General features: G+C 39.1%; 1 protein-coding gene across 1 annotated transcript in view; it reads left to right on the top strand.

Annotated features, from left to right (window-relative positions):
- PELI2 (pellino E3 ubiquitin protein ligase family member 2) overlaps positions 1–22,316 on the top strand; it is a 209,502-nt gene that overhangs the window by 169,053 nt on the left and 18,133 nt on the right. The window contains exon 3 of the mRNA XM_082619461.1: positions 16,062–16,163. Within this exon, the coding sequence (XP_082475587.1) occupies positions 16,062–16,163 (102 nt within the window). The remainder of the gene's footprint in view (positions 1–16,061; positions 16,164–22,316) is intronic.

Raw genomic sequence — 22,316 nt, forward strand, 5'->3', positions numbered from 1 at the left:
AGATAAAAACTATCATTTAAAACAGAAAGATATAAGTATCTTTAATGGTTTTTTAAAAAGCAAACAGCAGTAAACATTGTAAAATCAATTAAAAGTGTGTGTAGGAGGATGGTAGAGAGGAAATGAAAATATTCTCATTTATCATTGCCCTTATTAGAGAGTTAATGAGTATAACCATATTTATATAGTTGTATACGTAAAAGTAACCACAAAAATAGAAATATAAGCCTTCTAAGTAATGATACAAAATACAGAACATAAGGCAAAGAAAGCGCAACCATAATGTGAAAGATTTTTTTAAAGGATACTACAGAAGCTCAGAAATTAATTTTTAAAACTACCACTTAGGGCTTCCCTGGTGGCGCAGTGGTTGGGAGTCTGCCTGCCAATTCAGGGGACACAGGTTCGTGCCCCGGTCCGGGAGGATCCCACATGCTGCGGAGCGGCTGGGCCTGTGAGCCATGGCCACTGAGCCTGCACGTCCGGAGCCTGTGCTCCGCAATGGGAGATGCCACAATAGTGAGAGGCCTGTGTACCGCAAAAAACAAAAACAAAAAAACTACCACCTACAGTAGCATCAAAAATGTGAAATAAGATCTTCTTTATTTTCAGATGCCATATTTGCACATCCACCTACTCAAATTTATTGGTATCCCCAAAACCAATACTTACGTCACATTCACAGCCATTTGTGGGGATGAGCAGCATATGGTGAAAAATTTGAGTTGCCACCTGAGGTTGAACAAAACGACACTCAGCCTGTTTGACAATTAATTATTTGTAAGAAGTGTGTATTAAACAAGGTGTCTTTAAACAGAAACACATATAAAACAAGGTTATGTATTGATCAGCTGACAAAAATGTTGTGACCCACGACTCACAGGAACCTTACCCTGTATTTCTCTGAGGTATTCATGAATTCACTGTTCGCAGCAACTTTATAGAACATAACTATGGTGAATAACAAGAATCAAGTGTACTTAAGGATGAAGCTAACAAAAGATGTGCAAGACTTGCACACTAAACACTACAAAACATTGCTGAGAGTTGTACCACATCTCCAGATATATGAAGAGATAGTCCATGTTCGTAGATCAGGAAACTCGGTATTGGTGTCAATTCTTCCCAAATTGATTTGTAAGTTCAACACACTCCCTATCAAAATTCCAGCAGGCTTTTTTAAAAAGAAATTAATGTTTACTTGAAAATGCAAAAACCTAAAAAAGCCAAAACTGTTTTGAAAAAGAAGAACAGAATTGGAATACTCACACTAACTGACTTCAAGACTTTTTCAAACTACAATAATTAAGACAATGTGATACTGATATATAAATAGATCAATAGAATAGGGTCCAAAAATAGGCCTGCACGTACATGGACAACTGATTTTCAACAAAGGTGCAAAGGCAACTTAGTTGAAAAGTTTAGCCTTTTAAACTGGTGGTGCTGAACCATTTGGGTATCCATATGCAGAAATATGAACTTTGATCCATTCCTTTTACTGTGTACAAAAATCAGCTTAGGATGGATCATAGACCTAAATATAAAACTTCTAAAAGGAAACATAGGGAAAAAAATCTTTGTGATTTTGGATTAGACAAAGATTTCTTAGATACAAAAGCAAACTTGATTTGTAAAAGAACGAATTGACAAACATAAAAAATAAGAACTGCTCTTTGAAAGAAATTGTTCAGAGAATGAAAAGCTATGCCAGACTGTGAGAAAAATTTGCAAGTCATATATATGATAAAGGATTTGTATTCAGAATATATAAAGAGTTCTCAGAACTCAATAATAAGAAAATAACCTAATTTTTTTAATAGGCAAAGATTTGAACAGACATTTCACCAAAGAAGATATATAGATGGCAAATTAGCACATGAAGAGATTCTCAATGTCATTACTCATTAGAGAAATACAAATTAAAACCACAATGAGATACCACTACATACTTATAAGGATGGCTGAAATGAAAAGATGACAATATGAAGCGTTGGCAGGATGTGGAGCAATTGGAACTCACGTTCATTGCTGATGGGACTACCAAATGGTACAACCAATTTGGAAAACAATCTGGCAGTTTCTTAAAAAGTTTAATGTACACCTACCATGTGTCCAGCTCTTCCACTTCTAGGTATTTGATCAAGAGAAATGAAAGCATATGTTTATACGAACACTTGGACATAAATATTCATAACAGCTTTATTTGCAGTAGCCAAAAACGAGTAACCTGATATCTATCAACAGATGAATTGATAAACAAATTTTAGTTTATTCCTACAAGGGAATACTGCCCAGCATGAAAGTAATGAACTATTGATATGTGCAACTAAATGGATCTATCTAAAAATAATGATGCTAAATAAAAAAAGCCAGAATTATAAAATAGTACATAGTGTAAGATTTCATTCCTATAAAACGACAGAAAGTGCAATCTAATATCTATAGTGATAGAAAACAAATCATTGGCTGCCTGGACATGAAGAAGCAGCTGGAATGGAGGTATGAATTACAAAGGGGCATATGGTGAGGAAACGTCTGTGGGTTATAGATATGTGCCTAATTTTATTATGATGATGGTTTTATAGGTACATAAACATGTTGAAACTTATCAGATTGTACATTTTATTTTTTTTTGTTTTTTTTTTTTGTTTTTTTTTTGTGGCATGCGGGCCTCTCACTGCTGTGGCCTCTCCCGTTGCGGAGCACAGGCTCCGGACACGCAGGCTCAGCGGCCATGGCTCACGGGCCCAGCCGCTCCGCGGCATGTGGGATCTTCCCGGACCCGGGCACGAACCCGTGTCCCCTGCATCGGCAGGCGGACTCTCAACCACTGCGCCACCAGGGAAGCCCCTGGATTGTACATTTTAAATAGATGCAGTTTATTGTGTCTCACTTAGACCTTAGTAAAGTTGTTTCTATAATAAAAGGCAATAATAGCAATACAGGCAGAGAGTATAGATATATCTTGTACCTATCAATAAATGTGAATGTTCCAAACTTACATATTAAAAGAATTGGATCACGTAGAAAAATACAATTATAGGCTGTATATAAAACACATCTAAAACAAAATGATCTAGATTGGGGGTAACATTATGGAGCATACCAAAGAAATGCAAACAAACAAAAAGAGTCAAAGTTATAGTCTTAACATTAAGGAAGATTGAATTCATGGTTTAAAAAAAAGGTATTAAGTCAAAAAAAGTTTCTTTATAATGAAAAGGGATACAACCCAATGAAGACCTAAGGGTTGTGATCATTATGTATCAAATAACAGCATCACTTTCTCTAAGCAAAATGTATAGGAGATAACAAGGAAAAAAAGTCCTGCGTTGTATGCTTATAATACGACTTTTGTATGCTGAAAATAGAAACTTGTCTTTATACGCACTCACAACTGTTCAGATAAGTGTGCAAGTAATATTTTTAAACATAAAAAGTAAAATCATAAATGTACTAAAGAATGGAAAATTGTTCACTTTACTTGGGATTGAGGAAAACCTTTCTAATTATGAGGTAAAATCTGGAAATGAGAAAAAATACTGATGTTTCACTATATAAACTTCTAAAAATAATCTGTATGGCAAAAACACATTAAATAAGGTCAAAAGCCAAATGAGTGGTGGGAATTTGCAACTCATATCACAGACAATGGGGGTAATATATAAAGAGTACCTACAAATCAGTATGAAAAAGACCAAAAGAGTAATGGACAAAGATATAAACTGTTCACAGTAAAGAAAAGAGATGACTTTTAAGCATTTTAAAACACATTCAGCTTCAGTAATGATAACAGAAATGCTTAAAGCACAGTGATATCATTTTCACATATCATACAATACAGACCATAACACTTAATAACTCTCTATGCTGGTGAGGGTAGGGGAAACACCCTCTCATATACATCTGGTGAGAGTCTAAACTGGTATCACTTCTACGAAAAGTAGTTCGACAATAACTATCAATATTAAAAGTGCACATATCATTTGATCCAGCAATTGTATCTCTAGGAATTTACCCTATAGATATATTCCCCTGTAGGCAAATTGAATACATGGATATTTGTTGCAACACTGCTTGTAAAATAGAAAATTTATTTCTTAATTTTTTTGTTAAATAAGTTTAAAAGATTGAAAAATCAGGCTATATCTACACATTAAAAAGAATGAGGAGGCACAAATAGCCAGGTGATGCAGACCGTTGTACAAGTTGTATTGTTAATTGAGAGAAGCAGGGGACAGAACTCTGGACAGTGTGCTCTCATTTCTGCCACCTGTGCTCTGTTAGCACAGACACCGATATTCCCTGAAAAGATATACATGGAACTAGTACTAGAGGCGCTCTCTGTGACCAAGGGCTGCATACTATTCACTGGTAACGTTTGCTACTCTGTGCACATATTACCCAATTAACAATATTCTCTGCCTTCCAAATCAATCAAGAATCTGGAGGCCTCTGTAAAATTAAGTATTAAATTATCTGATAGAGATTATGAATGTTTTAGTCATAAAAATAGCTGGCTGTAATAGTAATTATTATGTGTTGGGCACTGGACTCTGGGTCCTTTACAAATATCATCTGAGTTTTTTCAACAGCTCTTTAAGGCAAGTGTTTTACTTTACAGGTTAAGAAACAGTTTCAAAATACGACCCAAGGACACAGATAACAAGGGCCCTTTTAAGAAGTTCAGTTGAATGAGGCTTGAGGAGGAACATTCAAATGTATATCCAAACTTCTTCCAAAAGCGTGTATGAATGCTTGGGGGAGCAGGGGCAGGCACACATGTTAGGTACATATATGTTTCCTTCTACTTCAGCCATTGTCTTACTCAAAGTTATTAGGATTGGAACCTGTATGAGTCTAGCCGGCCTAACATCTTGAAAATGCCAACTGCCAAGATAAATGTTGTCTTTTGAGAGTAAATAACTCCATGTCTGTATATAACTACGACGTGGCCTTATCCAACTGGTTTTACTCCATAACGAAAATGAGATCCTGCAGCAGACGGGCAAATTTTAAATCAAGGCCAAGCCTTAAAAATAAAAATCCTGGGCTTCCCTGGTGGCGCAGTGGTGGAGAGTCCGCCTGCCAATGCAGGGGAAGCGGGTTCGTGCCCTGGTCCGGGAAGATCCCACATGCCGCGGAGCGGCTGGGCCCGTGAGCCATGGCCGCTGAGCCTGTGCGTCCGGAGCCTGTGCTCCGCAACGGGAGAGGCCACAACAGTGAGAGGCCCGCGTACAGCAAAAAATAAAAAATAAATAAAAATTTAAAAATTAAAATCCAAGTAAAATGAGGGGGAAAATTGAGCCTCCCCCCTTCCCGTTTTTTTTTTCTTTTTAATGTCTTTTAAATGAGAGCGTTTGCTTTTTTCACTATAGGTAATCAATAGGGTTTTGTATTTCGTTTTATTTTGAACCAGGGTAAATTTTAGTCTTTTTATTCTTCACTACTCAAGGGATCGTTTTGACCGCTGATGAACTGGCCCACATATTAAAATAATTATATGGCGGGTCTTTGGATATCTTGGTATAAAATCGATTTATGTCATATTCAGTTTATAGTATCTGGAAGTTTGCCTGCTCGTGGCAACAACTTAAGGCTTGCAGTTACTGTTGGCTCGCTGTAACACATAGTTTACGGTAGATACCTATGTATTTTCTCTCCGGTGCTCTTTAGAAACAAAATATACTCTTTTTTACCCAGTAAATGCATGATTTATATAAAGTATATTATTTATAAAAGTATATAAATGGAATTACTGAACTGATTTTACTTTTTCAACTTAGTCATTTTGTAAGATACTTCATTTTCATTTATAATTCATATTTATTAGGGTTCATTCTTTCAGTGGGCTTTGTCTCTTGTGGCAAGTAGATCATCTGTATGCAGATACTTAAATATTCAGATAAGTAAATGTTAGATGTTGCAGCAGACAGATTCACACCCATCCCTTAAAGCATTGTCCATTGACTGACTAAACATCTCCTCTTAAAGTTTACCAACTTCTGTTACAGGAGACCACGGTTAGGTTCCTCTCTCTCTCTCTTCCCTAGTCTTGTTTGTGTACAACAAAGAGGTAATCTCATCATTGTTTTAAGTTTCACTGTAATACTTAGCATTTCACAAATACATCGCATCTTCTTCCTTTCTTCCTATGCCCCTTCTTGCTCACATCTAGAACCATAGAATGTTCCGAAGCAAATGCATTGCTGTTTTGATGAATGAATCTGTTGGAGGTCAGTTTCTTTATCTCCTACCAGACGAGCGTGACCCCGCATCCTTCCCCAGGTGACCACGGTGGTCCTTGCCACAGGGTTAGACCCCAAGGTAGTCGCCACTTCGGACACTGGACATCTGTGTGGGCCCTGAGATGGATGGACTGCCAGAGCGCTACCTTGCACTAACAGGGCTGTACCCCTTCCTTGTCCTCTCCTGCTCTGGGGGAGCTGCCATGCAGTCACTGGGGAGATGTCTTTGAGAAGGGCGCACTTTCAGAGTCACCATTTGAAATAGACCGTCATTGACAGCGACCAGTGCACACATGTGATTGGTAACGTAACCCGTTCGTGTGTCTAGATGTGTGTCCTAGTTACAGCATTGCTCTCTGGGAAAACTGCACATCGTCCCTATTTTCCAAAAGACAGGAGACAAAATCATGGAAAGAGGAGATTGCACATTAGGTTAGCTTAATAATAGGTTTAAAAAGTACAGTGACATAATCTATACAGACTTGGATCTGAACCTGTCACTTGTTCAGCACTTTGTGATAAACTGGGTGGATATAGAAGTAGCTAAAGCATCTTTGTCCTCAGACAGCACTGACCTTCCTGGACCCAGGACCAGCACTTGTAAGATGACAAAACTGAGGCACAGAGCATCGAAGTAACTTGCCCAGAGTCCCGCAGCTGGTCAGCAGTAGAGTGGGAATCCAGCCTGATCTGTACTGTTAGCCATGCAATGTACTGCCTGAATCGAAGGCAGGTTTAAAAAGACAGGAGTTCCTGCCCTCAAGGAGCTTTTCATTCCATCAGCGTAAAGTGGTAAGAATTCCTGGGGCCAGATTTCTGCAAGGCCCGTGGACGTGTTCCTGCCCAACTCTCCAGCCACAAGCCTTCGGTGTGTCTTATTCTCCAAACTATATAGGTCATCTCTTGTGACTAGTACCACCGACCAAATCCAGCTTCAGTGTAATTAGGAGTGACTCCAAGTTAGGAACACGTTCTCCTCCAACATTCTCACCCTCTCTGGCATCTGTGTTTGCTATATTGATTGACCGCGGCTGCCCCAGCACTGTGCATGCACTAGGTTCTCTGCCAGCGTTTGTCAAATAGCTCAGTGAGCCGATCCCAGACAGGCATGGGAGTGGCCCACTGCTGAGTTCAAAGCCATTGCTTCTAACAAATAGGCTTATCACTTTGATTTATTTATTGTATGAAACACCATCGATTTTGATGAAATCCAAGTTGGCATTTTTCTAACCATTTTTCTAATGGTTCAGGCACCCATTTGAAATATGGTTCCTTGAAAAGAGAGAGTATTTTAAAGAGTAGGTTTATGCAAAATAAATTATGAATTCCTTTAGCCACCTCCTCTCTTTAGAAATAGCACTCATATGTATTTTATACATAAATTGACAAGGATGGCAGAGATCTCATCTTCCTTGTAGCAATTTGAACCAGACTGGTTGAGGATTTATTGCCTAATTATACTTGTCAGCCTGACATAAAAGTCATTAGTTCTGGAAAAACATGTTTTTCATACCAGGATTATCTTTAATTAATACGCTCAATATCTAACATATATTTAAAGCTAAACAGAATAGTAATCTCTAAAGCCTGTGTTACGGACCACAAGGAAGCGACGGTAACCCCTTGGGTCAGGAAGCAGTGCTTTAAGTGCAGGTTTATATTTGAGGAGAGACGATGCCGTGTTATGCATTGTTCCCTCTGCTTTGCATACAGTGAAATCAGTGCTACTGACATTGAGTCCTTCTGTTGATAAATTATAAAGGTGATAACCAAAGACTCCGGTGAAATGGTTACAGTGGGTGAGTGACTGAACTAGGATCCAAACCCGGGGTCCAGTGTGTGGTTTTTCTCAACATCAGAATCCACTGGCCATTGATCTCTGCGATGTCCACACATGGTCTTATTCTCCTTTGCTAAAGTACCTGTAAACTTGAAGTTCAGCAGGATAAACTGGGTAGTCGTATTGATAAACCATCAGTCATGAATATTCCCTTTTGCCCCGTGTCCAGACATGTGCTGGATCGTCAGTGGATATTGCAGCAAGGCGAAGCAACGCCAGAGACCTCACGGGGCAGCTGCCAAGCACCCGTATGTGCTGATACCCTCTAGTTCCCAGCCCCACCCACACTGCCCCAGCATCACAGTGGACACGGGGCTCTGGGTAGTAAAATTATTCATCAGGTATTTCCAATATGCTACAGAATTCACAGCAAACCCGTTTATCTGCTCATAAGTGTGCACATTTCTGCTCTAAACAAATACCAGAAGGCGTTTTTGAACGAAGAAGCTTCCGTTCCTTGGCCCTTTTCAGTCCTATCCCAAAACAGATTCCGTTATTAAGTTTTTCCATACTAATTAACAATGTTGTCCCTATAGCAATCCACCCTGTCATAGAAGGCTTGTATTTATAACCAGAATGGCTGCCAGAGATCAATGTAGTCGTTTTCCATTTTATCAGGTCCTTTCTGTGGTAATAGTTTTGCATAGTTATTTATTTAAGTTGTATGATGGGCTGAAATGTTAACTTACAAATTAGAATGAACAGTTAAAGTGGCTGAAAATAAACTTGCCTAAAACATGCAGAATAATTGGCTGGGGAGCCTGTACTTAATCTACTGTGCCTTATTAAAGAGTGCCAAGTTATGGACATCGTTTAGAAGGCTATTGAGAACACAAGCTCATACTATGTTTCTTGGTGGAACCCAAAAGACAAAGGGGTCTCTGGCTCCATGAGTAGACTGTACAGGACTTTTCCTCGGATTGTCCCTATCTGATGGGCTGTGAGAGCATCTCTGACTTCTTCCTGAGATGTTTCCTTGGAACCTGAAAGATGGGGTGCGGTGAGCAGCCTCAGAGGATGCCACCATATTCAGACACATGATGCAAAACTCTTCAGAGCAGCTCTGTGAAAACTTGAGATTTATCTGGAAAAGTTTCCTTGAACATGTAAGCCACACCAGGTGTCTGGCACTCTCTTTTGAGAGGCAAAAAGAACATTAATTCCATCTACTCCCAAGGAGAGAAACTACAGAGGGTGCTGCTGTTTTCAAAAACACATTCATTAGATTTAGTCCAATGCTGTGTGGCACAGGAACAGTAACTGTGGTTCTGTAACAGTCAGCATCCTGGGCATCTAGACAAGGGCGATTGTCAAACTCTTGAGTACTTTGGTCCTAAGATATAGTAATAGAAAATATGGTGTGGATTTGGAGAAAAGGAATTTCATTTCATTTCAACTCAGATTCACACACACACACATATTACATCCCCTTAAATGAGGCTGGCTCTTGTTTAGTAAGGCATGCCCCATTAATGTACATGCTGTGTGTGGTTTGTCAAAGTTTTACCTCATAGCTTCCAACACATCTGGTTGTTTTCTTCTCCTGTCTTCCTAGTGTCTCTTCTATTCCTGCTCCAGATGCGTAAGGACTAAAAATTGTCCATGTGACATGCTTTGTCTTCTCTGAAAGGCTTTGAATGCTTTACAGATGCCTTTTATATGTTGATCTATAAATATTAATTTTAAATACTAATACAAAATTTTCTTCTTAGTCATCCGACAACTGAAGATTATCGTAGTAAAAATATATATTTGTTCTAACCACAGACAGCCTCTTTTTTTTTTTTTTTTTTTTTTTTTGCGGTACGCGGGCCTCTCACTGTTGTGGCCTCTCCCGTTGCGGAGCACAGGCTCTGGACACGCAGGCTCAGCGACCATGGCTCATGGGCCTAGCCGCTCTGCGGCATGTGGGATCTTCCCAGACCGGGGCACAAACCCGTGTCCCCTGCATCGGCAGGCGGACTCTCAACCACTGCGCCACCAGGGAAGCCCCAGACAGCCTCTTAATATGCATTCAGGACCTCATGAAAGTGCCATCAGAAACACAACCCCTGCTCTCTGTAAAGGCACCATGCTACCTATACCTGTACCATGCCCTGGGGCATAGGTAAGGTGAACACACAAATCACTGTGATGACTTACATGATAAGTCACATAAGACAGAAAAGATGCTCTGGCACCAATAGGCGTTGAAAACTGATTGGTCCAGTTGTCTTTAGTTGTGTAGCTAACTACTACAACACTTCGTGGCTTAGCAAAAACCATTTGATTTTGGTGATAATTTTGTGGGTCAGGAATTTGGGAAGAGCCCCCACGGCAGTGTCTCTGATCCATGTGGCACATGCTGGGGCAACTGGCACTGGAGGGTCCATTTCCAAGGTGGCTCCACTCACATGTCTGGGTCTTGCTTCTCTCTGGCATCCCTCTCCCCACATGGCATTTCAGTCTCCAAGGCCCTCCTCGTAGCTTGGGCTTCTTGTAGTGTGGTGGCTTCCAAGTAGTTAGGTGTCTTATATGGTGACTCAGAACTCCAAGAGCAAGTGTTTGAGGGCAGCAAGGGGAAGCTGCAAGCCCCCAAGTCCCGTCTGTCACTTCTGCTGCATTCTGTTGGTCAAGCAAGTTACTAAGGGCAGCCCAGGGTCAAGGGAAGATGAATTAGATTACACCTAATAATCTCCAAAGTAGAAAGTTATGGGCTATAAAGGAGCTGGTTGTAAAACTCCTTTGGGGAATAAATCAGTTTTGTAATTACTGGTTGCCCAACAACTACTTTGTATTTGAGGAGCAAAAGTGAAATGTTGCACATTGTTTATTCTACTTTGTATTTGATTTGTGCCTTAATGCAGTAAAATCAGTGAGCTTGGCTTTGACTCACGATTAGATTTTAAGTATGACGGTAATAATTAACTGTATCTGGACAACAGTGGCAAGAGAGGGCTGAGAGAGGACACGGAGGCTTTAAGTATGAGTGATTGGAATATGGTTACACTATTGACTGAAAGAGGAAACCCAGGAGGAGAAAAAGTTTGGACTGAACAATGTAATGATGCTTTACACTGCAAGTAGCAAAATACCCAACAAAAAGCACCCTAAAACCCCTCATTTTTCTCACAGAAGTAGTCAGGGGCAGATAGTTTCTGATTTGGTTCAACTCAAAGATGTTGGGGCCCAGTTTGCTTCTCTTGAGAGTCTTTTGACCTTCCTTTCCTGTTGCCTGATGGCCACCTCAGCTCCAGATATCCCTTAATCATCATTCATTTCTTCTATTAACAGAGAAAGGAAAGGATCTTTCTTTTTTTTTTTTTTTTTTTGCAGTACACGGGCCTCTCACTGTTGTGGCCTCTCCCGTTGCGGAGCACAGGCTCCGGATGCGCAGGCTCAGCAGCCATGGCTCACGGGCCCAGCCGCTCCGCGGCATGTGGGATCTTCCCAGACCGGGGCACGAACCCGTGTCCCCTGCATTGGCAGGCGGACTCTCAACCACTCCGCCACCGGGGAAGCCCGGATCTTTCTTGATGTCTCCCATTCCAGGAGCTCCACACCAGATTTCTCCTAAGTCCCACTGGTCAGGATTGGGTCACCTTTCCACATGCTCGCTTCAGAGGAGGCTGGGAGAGCTGCTCTTTTCATTTTCAGGCTTTGTCATGGGCAGCCAGCCCAGCTAGCAGGGTGAAGGGCATTAGGTAGGCAACCAACGATGTCTGCCTGGGTGATGAATTCCATTTTCCTTCCCTACACAGTTGATAAAGGCTCGCTTAGCAGCCTTATGGAGCTTGAATTAAATGAGCTAACTCATAACTGTAGTAAGTTAGTATTTTCTAGAAGCCAGTTAGTTTCTCATCGGGCTTTCTCCCTTTTTTACTTTGTGATTGAACACTAACCCCACAGCTTCTTAATAAAAGATTAGAGTATTTTACTTATATTTTTAAAAATTGATTGAAAGCTCTTTGACTTCCATGAATACATGTACCTATCTCATTATGCATCTTGCAGGATTGCCTTTCTGGTATCATTACGTATTATATATCTTTTTAAGTGCCTTATGTATGTACGTAGGGGTTTATAAGAGGAAGAAAATTCTGCAGACCTTGTGAACCATGTTTGTTTTAAAGTCTGGAGGCTTGGAGGACTCTGTCAGTTAGTTGAAGGTGAACAAGGACAACCAGTTCTAGCTGTTCCCCTGAATGACAGAGAATGGCTCAGCTGAGCCGTGCCTGTGGCACAAGTAGAGTAACCCTAAGGAAGCATCTTCAACTGGGAAGACAGTGTCCTGGCTCAGAAAGGGCCTTGGTTTGGGCACCGGTGGGGCAGTGCTGAACTTCCTAAACCAGATGAAGTTGGAATCTTTCCTCCTCTGGATCTGTAACTGTGTCTAATTTGTAATTGTCCAATCGTGATATTTTTAACCCCATAAAATTCACACGTAATAAATCTGAGCTGAGGGTGTCAGTGTTGGTACCGTTGCTGGTGAAAGGTAAGGGAGAGGTTGAGAAGACCCGAGGAAAGAAGCTCCAAGTCTCATCTTGAATCCGTCACAGTCCATTCACTCATCTGACTTTCCTTGAATGCCTGCCACGCCCTCACTGCCGGGGGTGGAGACCACCGAAGACCAGACCTGCCTTTGAGCACTGGGAGCGACGTAAGAGGGAGTCAGCAACCCTGGCTTCTCATCACAGTAGGAAAGCAAATATGGCCAATCCGTATTGTCTGCTAGGCAAGTTGGTTGGGCTAGCTCTCCTTACCATTTTAAAGCGCTCGGTCCCCATATTTGAACTAGTTGTAGTGAAATCACACTATGTTACAGTAGTTGTGTTGGTACTGAACTCTAGTGAGTGCCAAGAGAAGGCCTTACCTACTATCCTTTCTGATATTTCAGAAATAGATTTCAAAGCAACTTGGTGCCTTGGGGAGGTTATTTCCAAAATAACCTGAAATGATCGACTCAAGTCAGTGAATCTGTAATTTACTAGAAGCTGTATTTCTGAGAGCCATATTTTAAACATTAAAATTATTGCTGAAAAATTGATACTTCTAACCCAAAAGAAGCTTAATGCCTCATATACTTGCCAGATGGAAAGCAAAAATTGAGGTCAAGCTTAAACTCTCCTCTTACCTTCCTCCAAATCCCCCAAATCTAGCCCCACTGTAGACTTTAATGCACAAACAAGATCACGTGAGCCCTAATTCATGGCATCAAAGGGAAGTGGGTGCCTCTCCATTTATTTCTGAGGAGCCCGGAGGTGGCCTGGATTTCGACTGCCCCCTTTTGCTCCAAACCCCAGTCCTGGCTTAAATCCTAGTCTTCTGGGGCCAGCTCATCTCCATGCTTCTCCCCACTGTGGGTGCAGACTGTTGGCCTCTTTGCAGGAGGGCCTCCCCTCCCAGCTTAGCACTCACAGAGGGAGACCACTGCCGGACTGGAAGTGACTTTGGTGGGTCACACCGATTCTGAAGTTCCTTAGCCGTCCTGCCACAGGGGAGTTCATCACCTGCTGCTCAGAGCCCCCTCTACCTTCTGGGACTTGTTTCTCCCTGTAGGATCTCTGTTCCCACTTCTCCATCTTCCCCAAATCCAGAGGTTTCTAAAATGTAGCGCATAGTTAAGATGTTCCTATTCAAAAAGTCTCAGAAAATGTGTTTTCTTATCCTTCAAAGGGTTCACCTTTCCTAACTCTGCTGATCCACATTTCAGAAACTGGCGGAAGTTTGAAATTGTAATTTGTCTTTAAATGGGCTCAACATTCAAGGTCACCTGGATCCGGCGTTCAAGGCCTCGGGGTCCCCACGCTTTCTTCTCTGTTGAGGGTGGCCGGGCAGGGGCTGGCCAAGATCTTTGTGCTCCCTTGGCTCTGGGCGGTTCCCAGGTATGGCACTGGGCTTGCTCTCTGTATAAATAGTCTTATTCATGCTTATGATAGTCTGGGTCACAAGAGTAGTTTTAGAATAAAACACTCTAGAAGAATTGGGCAACTTAGGGCCTGTAAAATGCATATTTCTGGGGCTTCCCAGAGTGGCATGGAAGCTGCACTAGGTCGTGGGGTGAGCACAGCAGATCTTCCTGGGGCGATGATTTCCCATCAAACTTGTTTAAATATTGAAAATGTTTAAATGTGAAAACTACAGGCATGTTAAGGAGTAGAATACAAAATTTAGACTAATTTCAAGGTAAGATGTTTCAAGAGTGAGAAGTTTCACTTCTAGATTGCTCTCCCAGACATCTCCAGGGGCTCACATAACTCTCTTCCAGTTAAGGCAACCTTGGTGGAAGTTTGAGAAACACTGTACTTAAGAGGGTACCATCATACAAAAATGTCTAACTTTTTAAAAGGTGTTCTGTTCTGACACGTGTAAACTCCTTCTTTTGCAGATAATTGGCAAACTACAGACATTCTTATTTTGTGTAGTGTGTGTGCCAAGAAAGTCGTGTTTGAGTTGGTGCACTTGTAAATGGAAAATTCTTAAGTGCAACAGATACTTTTTAAGGAACTGTAAAATAAGTTATTGTACAAATAATCACCCCCCTGGTTATCGGTTTTGTAAGTTTGAGTTTGATAAAATTATTTTTAAGTGGGTTTTTTCACTTAACTATAAAGATAAACAAGCATCCACTTAGCTTAAACTGGAAATAATTCTTTATTAATTTGACTTTCAAAAAATGTCACTTATATCAGTACCACTGAATTTATGTGACTCAGACCAATGAAAATTTAAGATTATATTTGTTACTGGAGTTGAGTGGTCTAAGCAGTATTTTTTTAAGCTTCCTAATCATATTAAATGTATAAATAATTATTATTTCTAATACTTGCATTATCTTAATGAAGCATGTACAATAAAACATCATTTCAACCATGAAGTTCCTGAGGGCAGATGATTGAAGAACCATGCGATTAACCAGGCTAACTTCAAACTTGATTTGGAATGTTGTACTATTTATTACTCTAAGCAATTATATTAGTCAAATATAAATGTTCAGAGTACATTTTCATTTAGGTGCTATCTGTGTGTCCAGCTACTTCCAAATGCTGTCTTAGTCTTTCTTGGTCTTCATACAGTGTGATTGTTCAATAAATGTTTAATAGATAGGCTTATTAAGGTTTTATTTATTATACTTAATGTAAAAGAATGGAAATGAAGATAGGTTAAAGTTGAATGGACAGGGTAATTGAAATAATTTGGAATATAATTTAAATAAACTTCTTAGTTAATTTGGAAACTTTAAAGTATGTGACCACAACGTAAAATGGGTTGAAATATATCATTATGGAGGAAATAAGAACATCATCGTATTATTGGTTTCTGGATTCTTTGAAAAAGACTATTAGCTTTAGTCTAGTCTAAAAATAGAGGCAATAAAACTAACTTAACTACCTTATTTATTAACTCAATAAATATCTGGGTTAAGCAAGTGCTTATACAAGTTTTAAATAGGATGTAGAACAGAGTATAAGTATGATTATCATTGGCTAAAATAGTACATTATTATATGGAAGTTTTTATAGAATTTTACTCTTTTTCAATGATTCTTTTACTCTCATAATCTCCATCATGTAGGAAAAATACTATTACAAAATGTTCCTGACTTATCTGTTTCAGTGTGAAATAAATTAAGAAATTTTAAATCATATTAGTCTGAAAATTCTGTCACTGAGTTAAGGTAACATGGAGAAAGTATATGTTTTTCTAGGGCTATTATTAAATCAGGTCTTGGAAACTAGTGAATTAACTTTGATTTGGCGTAAGTAAAATATTGTTCATATTAAGGATGAATATTTGGTAAACCCAGTATAATGACTGCTGGCTCCTCCGTAATTCAGGGCACAGCAGGGACAGGCTCTGACCATTAGGAAAATGCTGGCTTGTGTTGGGGTTTTGCTGGTAGAGTGATGTCTCTTAACTACAAACAGAATTGTGGTAAGTTGTTGAAATGAAATTCTAACAAATTTTTATATTTTTTATTTCATTATTAGGCTATCAGCTGCAAAGGTCAACACAGCATATCGTACACTCTGTCAAGGAATCAGACTGTGGTCGTCGAGTACACACATGATAAAGATACGGATATGTTTCAGGTAACATCTTTCTTTTTTCCATGGAAATTTTCAGCACATTTTTCCTTCGATTCTCTATTTTGATATGTAGTCACAACTTCTAGCACAGTAGTGTTTGGTGATGTCCAAGGGGAAAAAGGTGAGGATAATATTTAAATTGTTCCTATTTGGTTTTCAAAAGACTAAGAAAACACTTAATTCTAAAAATGCAGAAAGAAATTATAAAGACTACATTCTCAGATCTCAGTGCAATAAAAAAGAGACTCTAAAAACAAGAACAAACATTTTTAGAGCCAGCTACTTTTTAAAGTTAACATGTTCAAAATACTTCCTAAATAACACTTGAACCAAAGAGGACATCAAAACTACAATTATAGGCCTTTTAAAAAATAACTGTGGAAACATTTAATAGCATAACTCATGAGATGTGACTGATGTTGTACTCGGAAGAAAATGTAAAAACTTTTAAGTGCTTTTATTATTTGGAAGGAAGGAAGAAACTCAAGGAACTAAACATTGATCAGAAAAAGTTCCTTTTAAAAAATGACAGTAAGAAAGTAGAGAACAGTTTGAGAAGGATAGGTGTTAACTCTTCTCTAAACGTTTGATAGATTTCCCCTATGAAGCCATCTGGTCCTGGACTTTTGTTGGGAGTTTTTTTAATCAGTTTCAATTTCAGTACTTGTGATTAGTCTGTTCATATTTTCTGTTTCTTCCTGGATCAGTCTTGGAAGGTTGTACCTTTCTAGGAATTTGTCCATTTCTTCCAGGTTGTCCATTTTATTGGCATAGAGTTGCTTGTAGTAGTCTTTTATGATCCTCTGTATTTCTGTGGTGTCCATTCTAACTTCTTTTTCATTTCTAATTTTACTGATTTGAGCCCTCTCCCTTTTTTTCTTGATGAGTCTGGCTAAAGGCTTATCAATTTTGTTTATCTTCTCAAAGAACCACCTTTTAGTTTCATTGATCTTTGCTATTGTTTTCTTTGTTTCTATTTCATTTATTTCTGCTCTTATCTTTATGATTCCTTTCCTTCTACTAACTTTAGGTTTTGTTTGTTCTTCTTTCTCTAGTTGCTTTAGGTGTAAGGTCAGGTTGTTTATTTGAGATTTTTCTTGTTTCCTGAGGTAAGATTGTATTGCTGTAAACTTCCCTCTTAGAACTGCTTTTGCTGCATCCCATAGGTTTTAGATTGTTGTGTTTTCATTGTCATTTGTCTTTAGGTATTTTTTTGATTTCCTCTTTGATTTCTTCATTTATCTATTGACTGTTTAGTAACATGTTGTTTAGCCTCCATGTGTTAGTGTTTTTTACAGTTTTTTTTCCTGTAATTGATTTCTAATCTCATAGTGTTGTGATTAGAAAAGATGCCTGATATGATTTCAATTTTCTTAAATTTACTGAGGCTTGATTTGTGACCCAAGATGTGATCTATTCTGGAGAATGTCCATGTGCACTTGAGAAGAAAGTGTATTCTGCTGCTTTCAGATGGAATGTCCTTTAGAAATAAACTATACTCCAATAAAAATTTTAAAAAAAGAAAGGACAGGCTCAAGAATAGTTTTAGTGGTATATAACTGAAAGTCCAGAAACACATCAAAAGAAAGCAGAAGGAAGGAAATAATAAAGGAAAAAATTATCAATTAGTTTAAAAAGAAGGGAATTAATAATATATCCAAGATTTGGTACTTTTTTTTTTAATTGAAGTATAGTTGATTTACAATGTTGTGTTAGGTTCAGGTATACAGCAAAGTGATTCAGTTATACATGTATATACACACAGAAATATATTTTTTTCAGATTCTTTTCCATTGTAAGTTATTACAAGGTATTGAGTATAGTTCCCTGTGCTATACAGTAGGTCTTTGTTGGTTATCTGTTTTATATATAGTAGTGTGTATATGTTAATCCCAAACTCCTATTTTATCCCTCTCCCTGCTTTCCCCTTTGGTAACCGCAAGTTTGTTTTCTATGTCTGTGAGTCTGTTCAAGATTTGGTACTTTAAAACAACAGGAAATTAAAATTAAGGCTAATAAAGGGAAAAAGCAAACACAGATTCAACCAAGGAGGCTTTGCATTTCTATATGGAGAGTTAAATTATTAAATAAAAGATGTTGAAACAAATGTCAAAAAAGTATCGTAGATACATCAAAAAGGGGAAATAGGGAACTCCCTGGCGATCCAGTGGTTAGGACTTGGCGCTTTCACTGCTGGGGCCCACGTTCAATCCCTGGTCAGTGAAATAAGATCCCTCCAGCCATGTGGTGGGGGCAGAAAAAGCGGGGGTGGGGGATAAATAGTTCTGAAAAATAAGAAAACCTGCTCAGCCTCGCTTATAAAAACAGAAATGTGAATTCAGATCACACAGAGGTACCATTTTTCACTTACCAGATTGGCAGAAATCCAAAAGGTTGTGTCAGAGGTGTGGGGAAGCAGATGCTCTCCTACATCCTATAAATTAGTCTGACCTCTATGGGGCAGTGACTTGGAAATACCTATGAAAAATACACAGTGCTTGCACTCTGACTCAGCTTTTCTTTCTAAAGCTCTCCTCTTTCTAGAGATTTACCCCAGAGATACCCCTGCATACATTCAAAATGACATTTTTACCAACTTATTGCTTGCAGCGTGGTTTAATAGTATAAGCTTGCAAACAACCTAAATGTCCTTTAGTAGAGGACCAGTTAAGTAAACTCAGGCACAGCCATGCAGTGGAGGCCTCCAAGGCTGTACAGCAGAACTAGGAAAAGCTCACACAGCCTCATACAGTCACAAAAAGAGCTCCAAACATATTTAATGAATTAAAATTAATATGATTAAATATATTGAGGCTTTGATAGTATTATATTCAATTAAGGCTACTTAATGTTAATAAATTAATGTTATTAAACATATTAAATAGCATATTAATTATTAGATAGCAAATTAGTACAGTTAAATGATTTAAATATGCTTATATGCTTGAAAAGTCTCCAAAAGGATAAACAAGACATTACTAATAGAGCAGTGGTTTTTGTGGGCAAGAGAACTGGGCAGGGTGGTATCCAGGGAGGTGTTCCATGCTTTTTTATCTTTGAACCTTGTGAATGTGTTAGCTATTTTAAAAAGCTGAACAATCCTATATAGATACATAGATGGATACATAGATGGGTAAGGTGAGTCGCAGTCAGAGATACAGGCATAGTTACTTAAGTGCCAGTACATCAAAAGTAACGTGTGGTATTTAGACACATTATTATTATTATTTTTTTTTTGCGGTATGCGGGCCTCTCACTGTTGTGGCCTCTCCTGCTGCGGAGCACAGGCTCCGGACCTGCAGGCTCAGCGGCCATGGCTCACGGGCCCAGCCGCTCCACGGCATGTGGGATCTTCCCAGACCGGGGCACGAACCCGTGTCCTCTGCATCGGCAGGCGGACTCTCGACCACTGCGTCACCAGGGAAGCCGTAGACACATTATTAACAGTGGTTTTACTTTTCATGCCATTCCATTTTATAACAATCTAAATGTTTTTTCCTTCTCATTCTCCCAAAGAAAAAGCTCTCCCTAAATAAACATCTGCATATGCTTCGTTGTTGATATTTTTATGGAACTCTGTAATAATTTCTCTCTTTAATACTTTCCAAAGTTACACATCTTGAATATATAAGATTTTTTACCAGTGTGTTACATACGTAGAAGATTCTCAGTACTAAAAACATAAGTCCAGAAAATTTTACAGTTGTTGGTAGGACATTTTTTTACCACTTAAAATCAACAAGTTACTGTGGTTGCACGTTTGTTTCATTACTATTCTTCAGTGACATGTTGTGACAGAAATGGTGTGTTCTTCACTACTGTACGGTCACATTCTACTCAAATTGTTCACTCTCTTCCTTCTCACCTAATGCAGAATGAATTAAAGATTTAGCTGGATTTTTTCAGCTTCCTGTTAGTTCTTTTTTTTTTTCCCACTTATTGTGGTAAGAACACTTAACATGAGATCTATCCTCCTGACAATTTTTTAAGTGCATGATACAGTATTTAACTATTTTAACTGTTGTACAACACATCTCTAGAACTTACCCGAATATCTTGTGTAACTGAAACTTTATACCTATTGAACAACATCTCCCATTTCCCTCTCCCTGCAGCCCCTGGCAACCACCATTCTACACTCTGTTTCTGTGAGTTTGACTATTTTAGATACCTCATGTAGTTGGATTTGTCCTTCTGTGACTGACTTATTTCACCTAGCATAATGTCCTCTAAATTCATCCTTATTATCGCATGTTACAGGATTTCCTTCTTTTTAAGGCTGAATAGTATTCCATTGTATGTATATGCCGCTTTCTCTTTCTCCACTCACCCGTTAATAGACACCTCGGTTGCTTCCATATCTTGGCTATTGTGAATAATGCTGCAGTGAACATGGGCAGCAGACACTGCTTCGAGATCTTGACTTCAGTTCTTTTGGATAAATACCCTGAAGTAGGTTTGCTGGGTCACATGGTAGTTTTATTTTTAATTTTTTTTTTTTTTGAGGAAGCTCCACACTGATTTGAACTTCTAAATGCTTTACGCATCCCTCCCATTTCATCACACAGAATATTAAAAGACTCATGATTTAATAAAATTAATAATTTTTTACTGCTTCATCAAAGCATACATATCCCTCCCCCACCCTTACCCCCATGAAATCAGCATTTTTTTTAACTGCAAATGCATGGCAGTGAGGAACACGGTGACCACCAGTATAGTTTGGTGCCACTGCTTTGATTCCTGCTAAAGCATATCATTGTTTTATCATCATCAGAGCAAATGTCAGCATCTTCATATTTATTATGAAACCATAATATTATGGTTCATATTATGAAACCATGGCTTCATGGACCTGGCCCCTTAAAAAGGCTTCAAGGACCCTCAGAGTTTCATGGACCACACTGAGAAATACCAGTTTTTACTATACTAACCTCTTAATTTTACAACTGAGAAATCTGTGTCTTTGAAAGAAAAGTGTAACTTAACCTAAGGGCAAAGATGGCATTAGTGGCAGAACTAAAGGTTTAGGTCTCCTGAGTTCTCCATTCTCTACATAGTACCTACTCAGTCTCTTTAAATAAGGCATGATAATTCAACAGGAATTTATAGACGTATGAAGAAAACACAACCCATTTGTTATTTTTACTAAAATAATCTGATTCCTTTTGCAGACTAACTGGACATATTGGAGGATTAATGTCAGATCACTCTAAGCAGCGTAGAATTAAGCAACTCTTAGAAGGCCCTGAAAAATCAAGCTTGTTTTAATTTTTTCCTCCTTTTAACAAGTTTACATGTCTAAAACCTACCACTGACAAAAATCACTGAGCAAAAGCACTGCAGCATTCATATTTCTCAAGTATGGACCTTGGTGTTAAGGGCTGTTCATTTTAGCCATTACCCATTAAAATGATTTGTAGGTTTTTGTTTTTTGGGGGTTTTTTTGTTTGTTTGTTTGTTTGTTTTTTGCTGTATGCGGGCCTCTCACTGTTGTGGCCTCTCCCGTTGCAGAGCACAGGCTCCGGACCCGCAGGCTCAGCAGCCATGGCTCACGGGCCGTGGCATGTGGGATCTTCCCAGACCGGGGCACGAACCCGCGTCCCCTGCATCGGCAGGCGGACTCTCAACCACTGCGCAACCAGGGAAGCCCCGATTTGTAGGTTAATTGAGCATTTAAAAGCAGAACATCAGAATGAACCAAGAAAAGGGCCTTGTGCTGCATTTCCCACAGTGGAATCAGATAACAGGCTCAGAACTCGGAAGTACTATTGCCTGAGAAAGTCAAACCTAGATCTAAATTTAGGAGATGAGTTAAGACTAACAAAATCTGAGTTAATATAGCCAGAATAAGATCTTAGTAATTATTTTCTAGAATAGGAGTAAATAAAGGAAAGAGAAAAGAGCATAGATATTGAGAAAGTAAAATATAAAGAAGAATATAGTTTAGAAAAGGAATCAAGGGCAAAGACGATTCTGATCTTGGGGGGGTTAAGGAAACTGACCAGGTCCTGAAACCAGAGTTAGTGGTCATTTCCCCCTCTGGTTTCTCAGTTTCATATGCTTCAGACCTAAGTGCTGCAATGCCTTATGTTTTGGTTTTTTTGGTTTGGGTTTTTTTTTGTTTTTTTGTTTTTTTTAGTTAGTTTATAGTAG

Source organism: Mesoplodon mirus, assembly GCF_964341445.2.
Source record: "Mesoplodon mirus genome assembly, chromosome: 4".
Taxonomy (NCBI): domain Eukaryota; kingdom Metazoa; phylum Chordata; class Mammalia; order Artiodactyla; family Ziphiidae; genus Mesoplodon; species Mesoplodon mirus.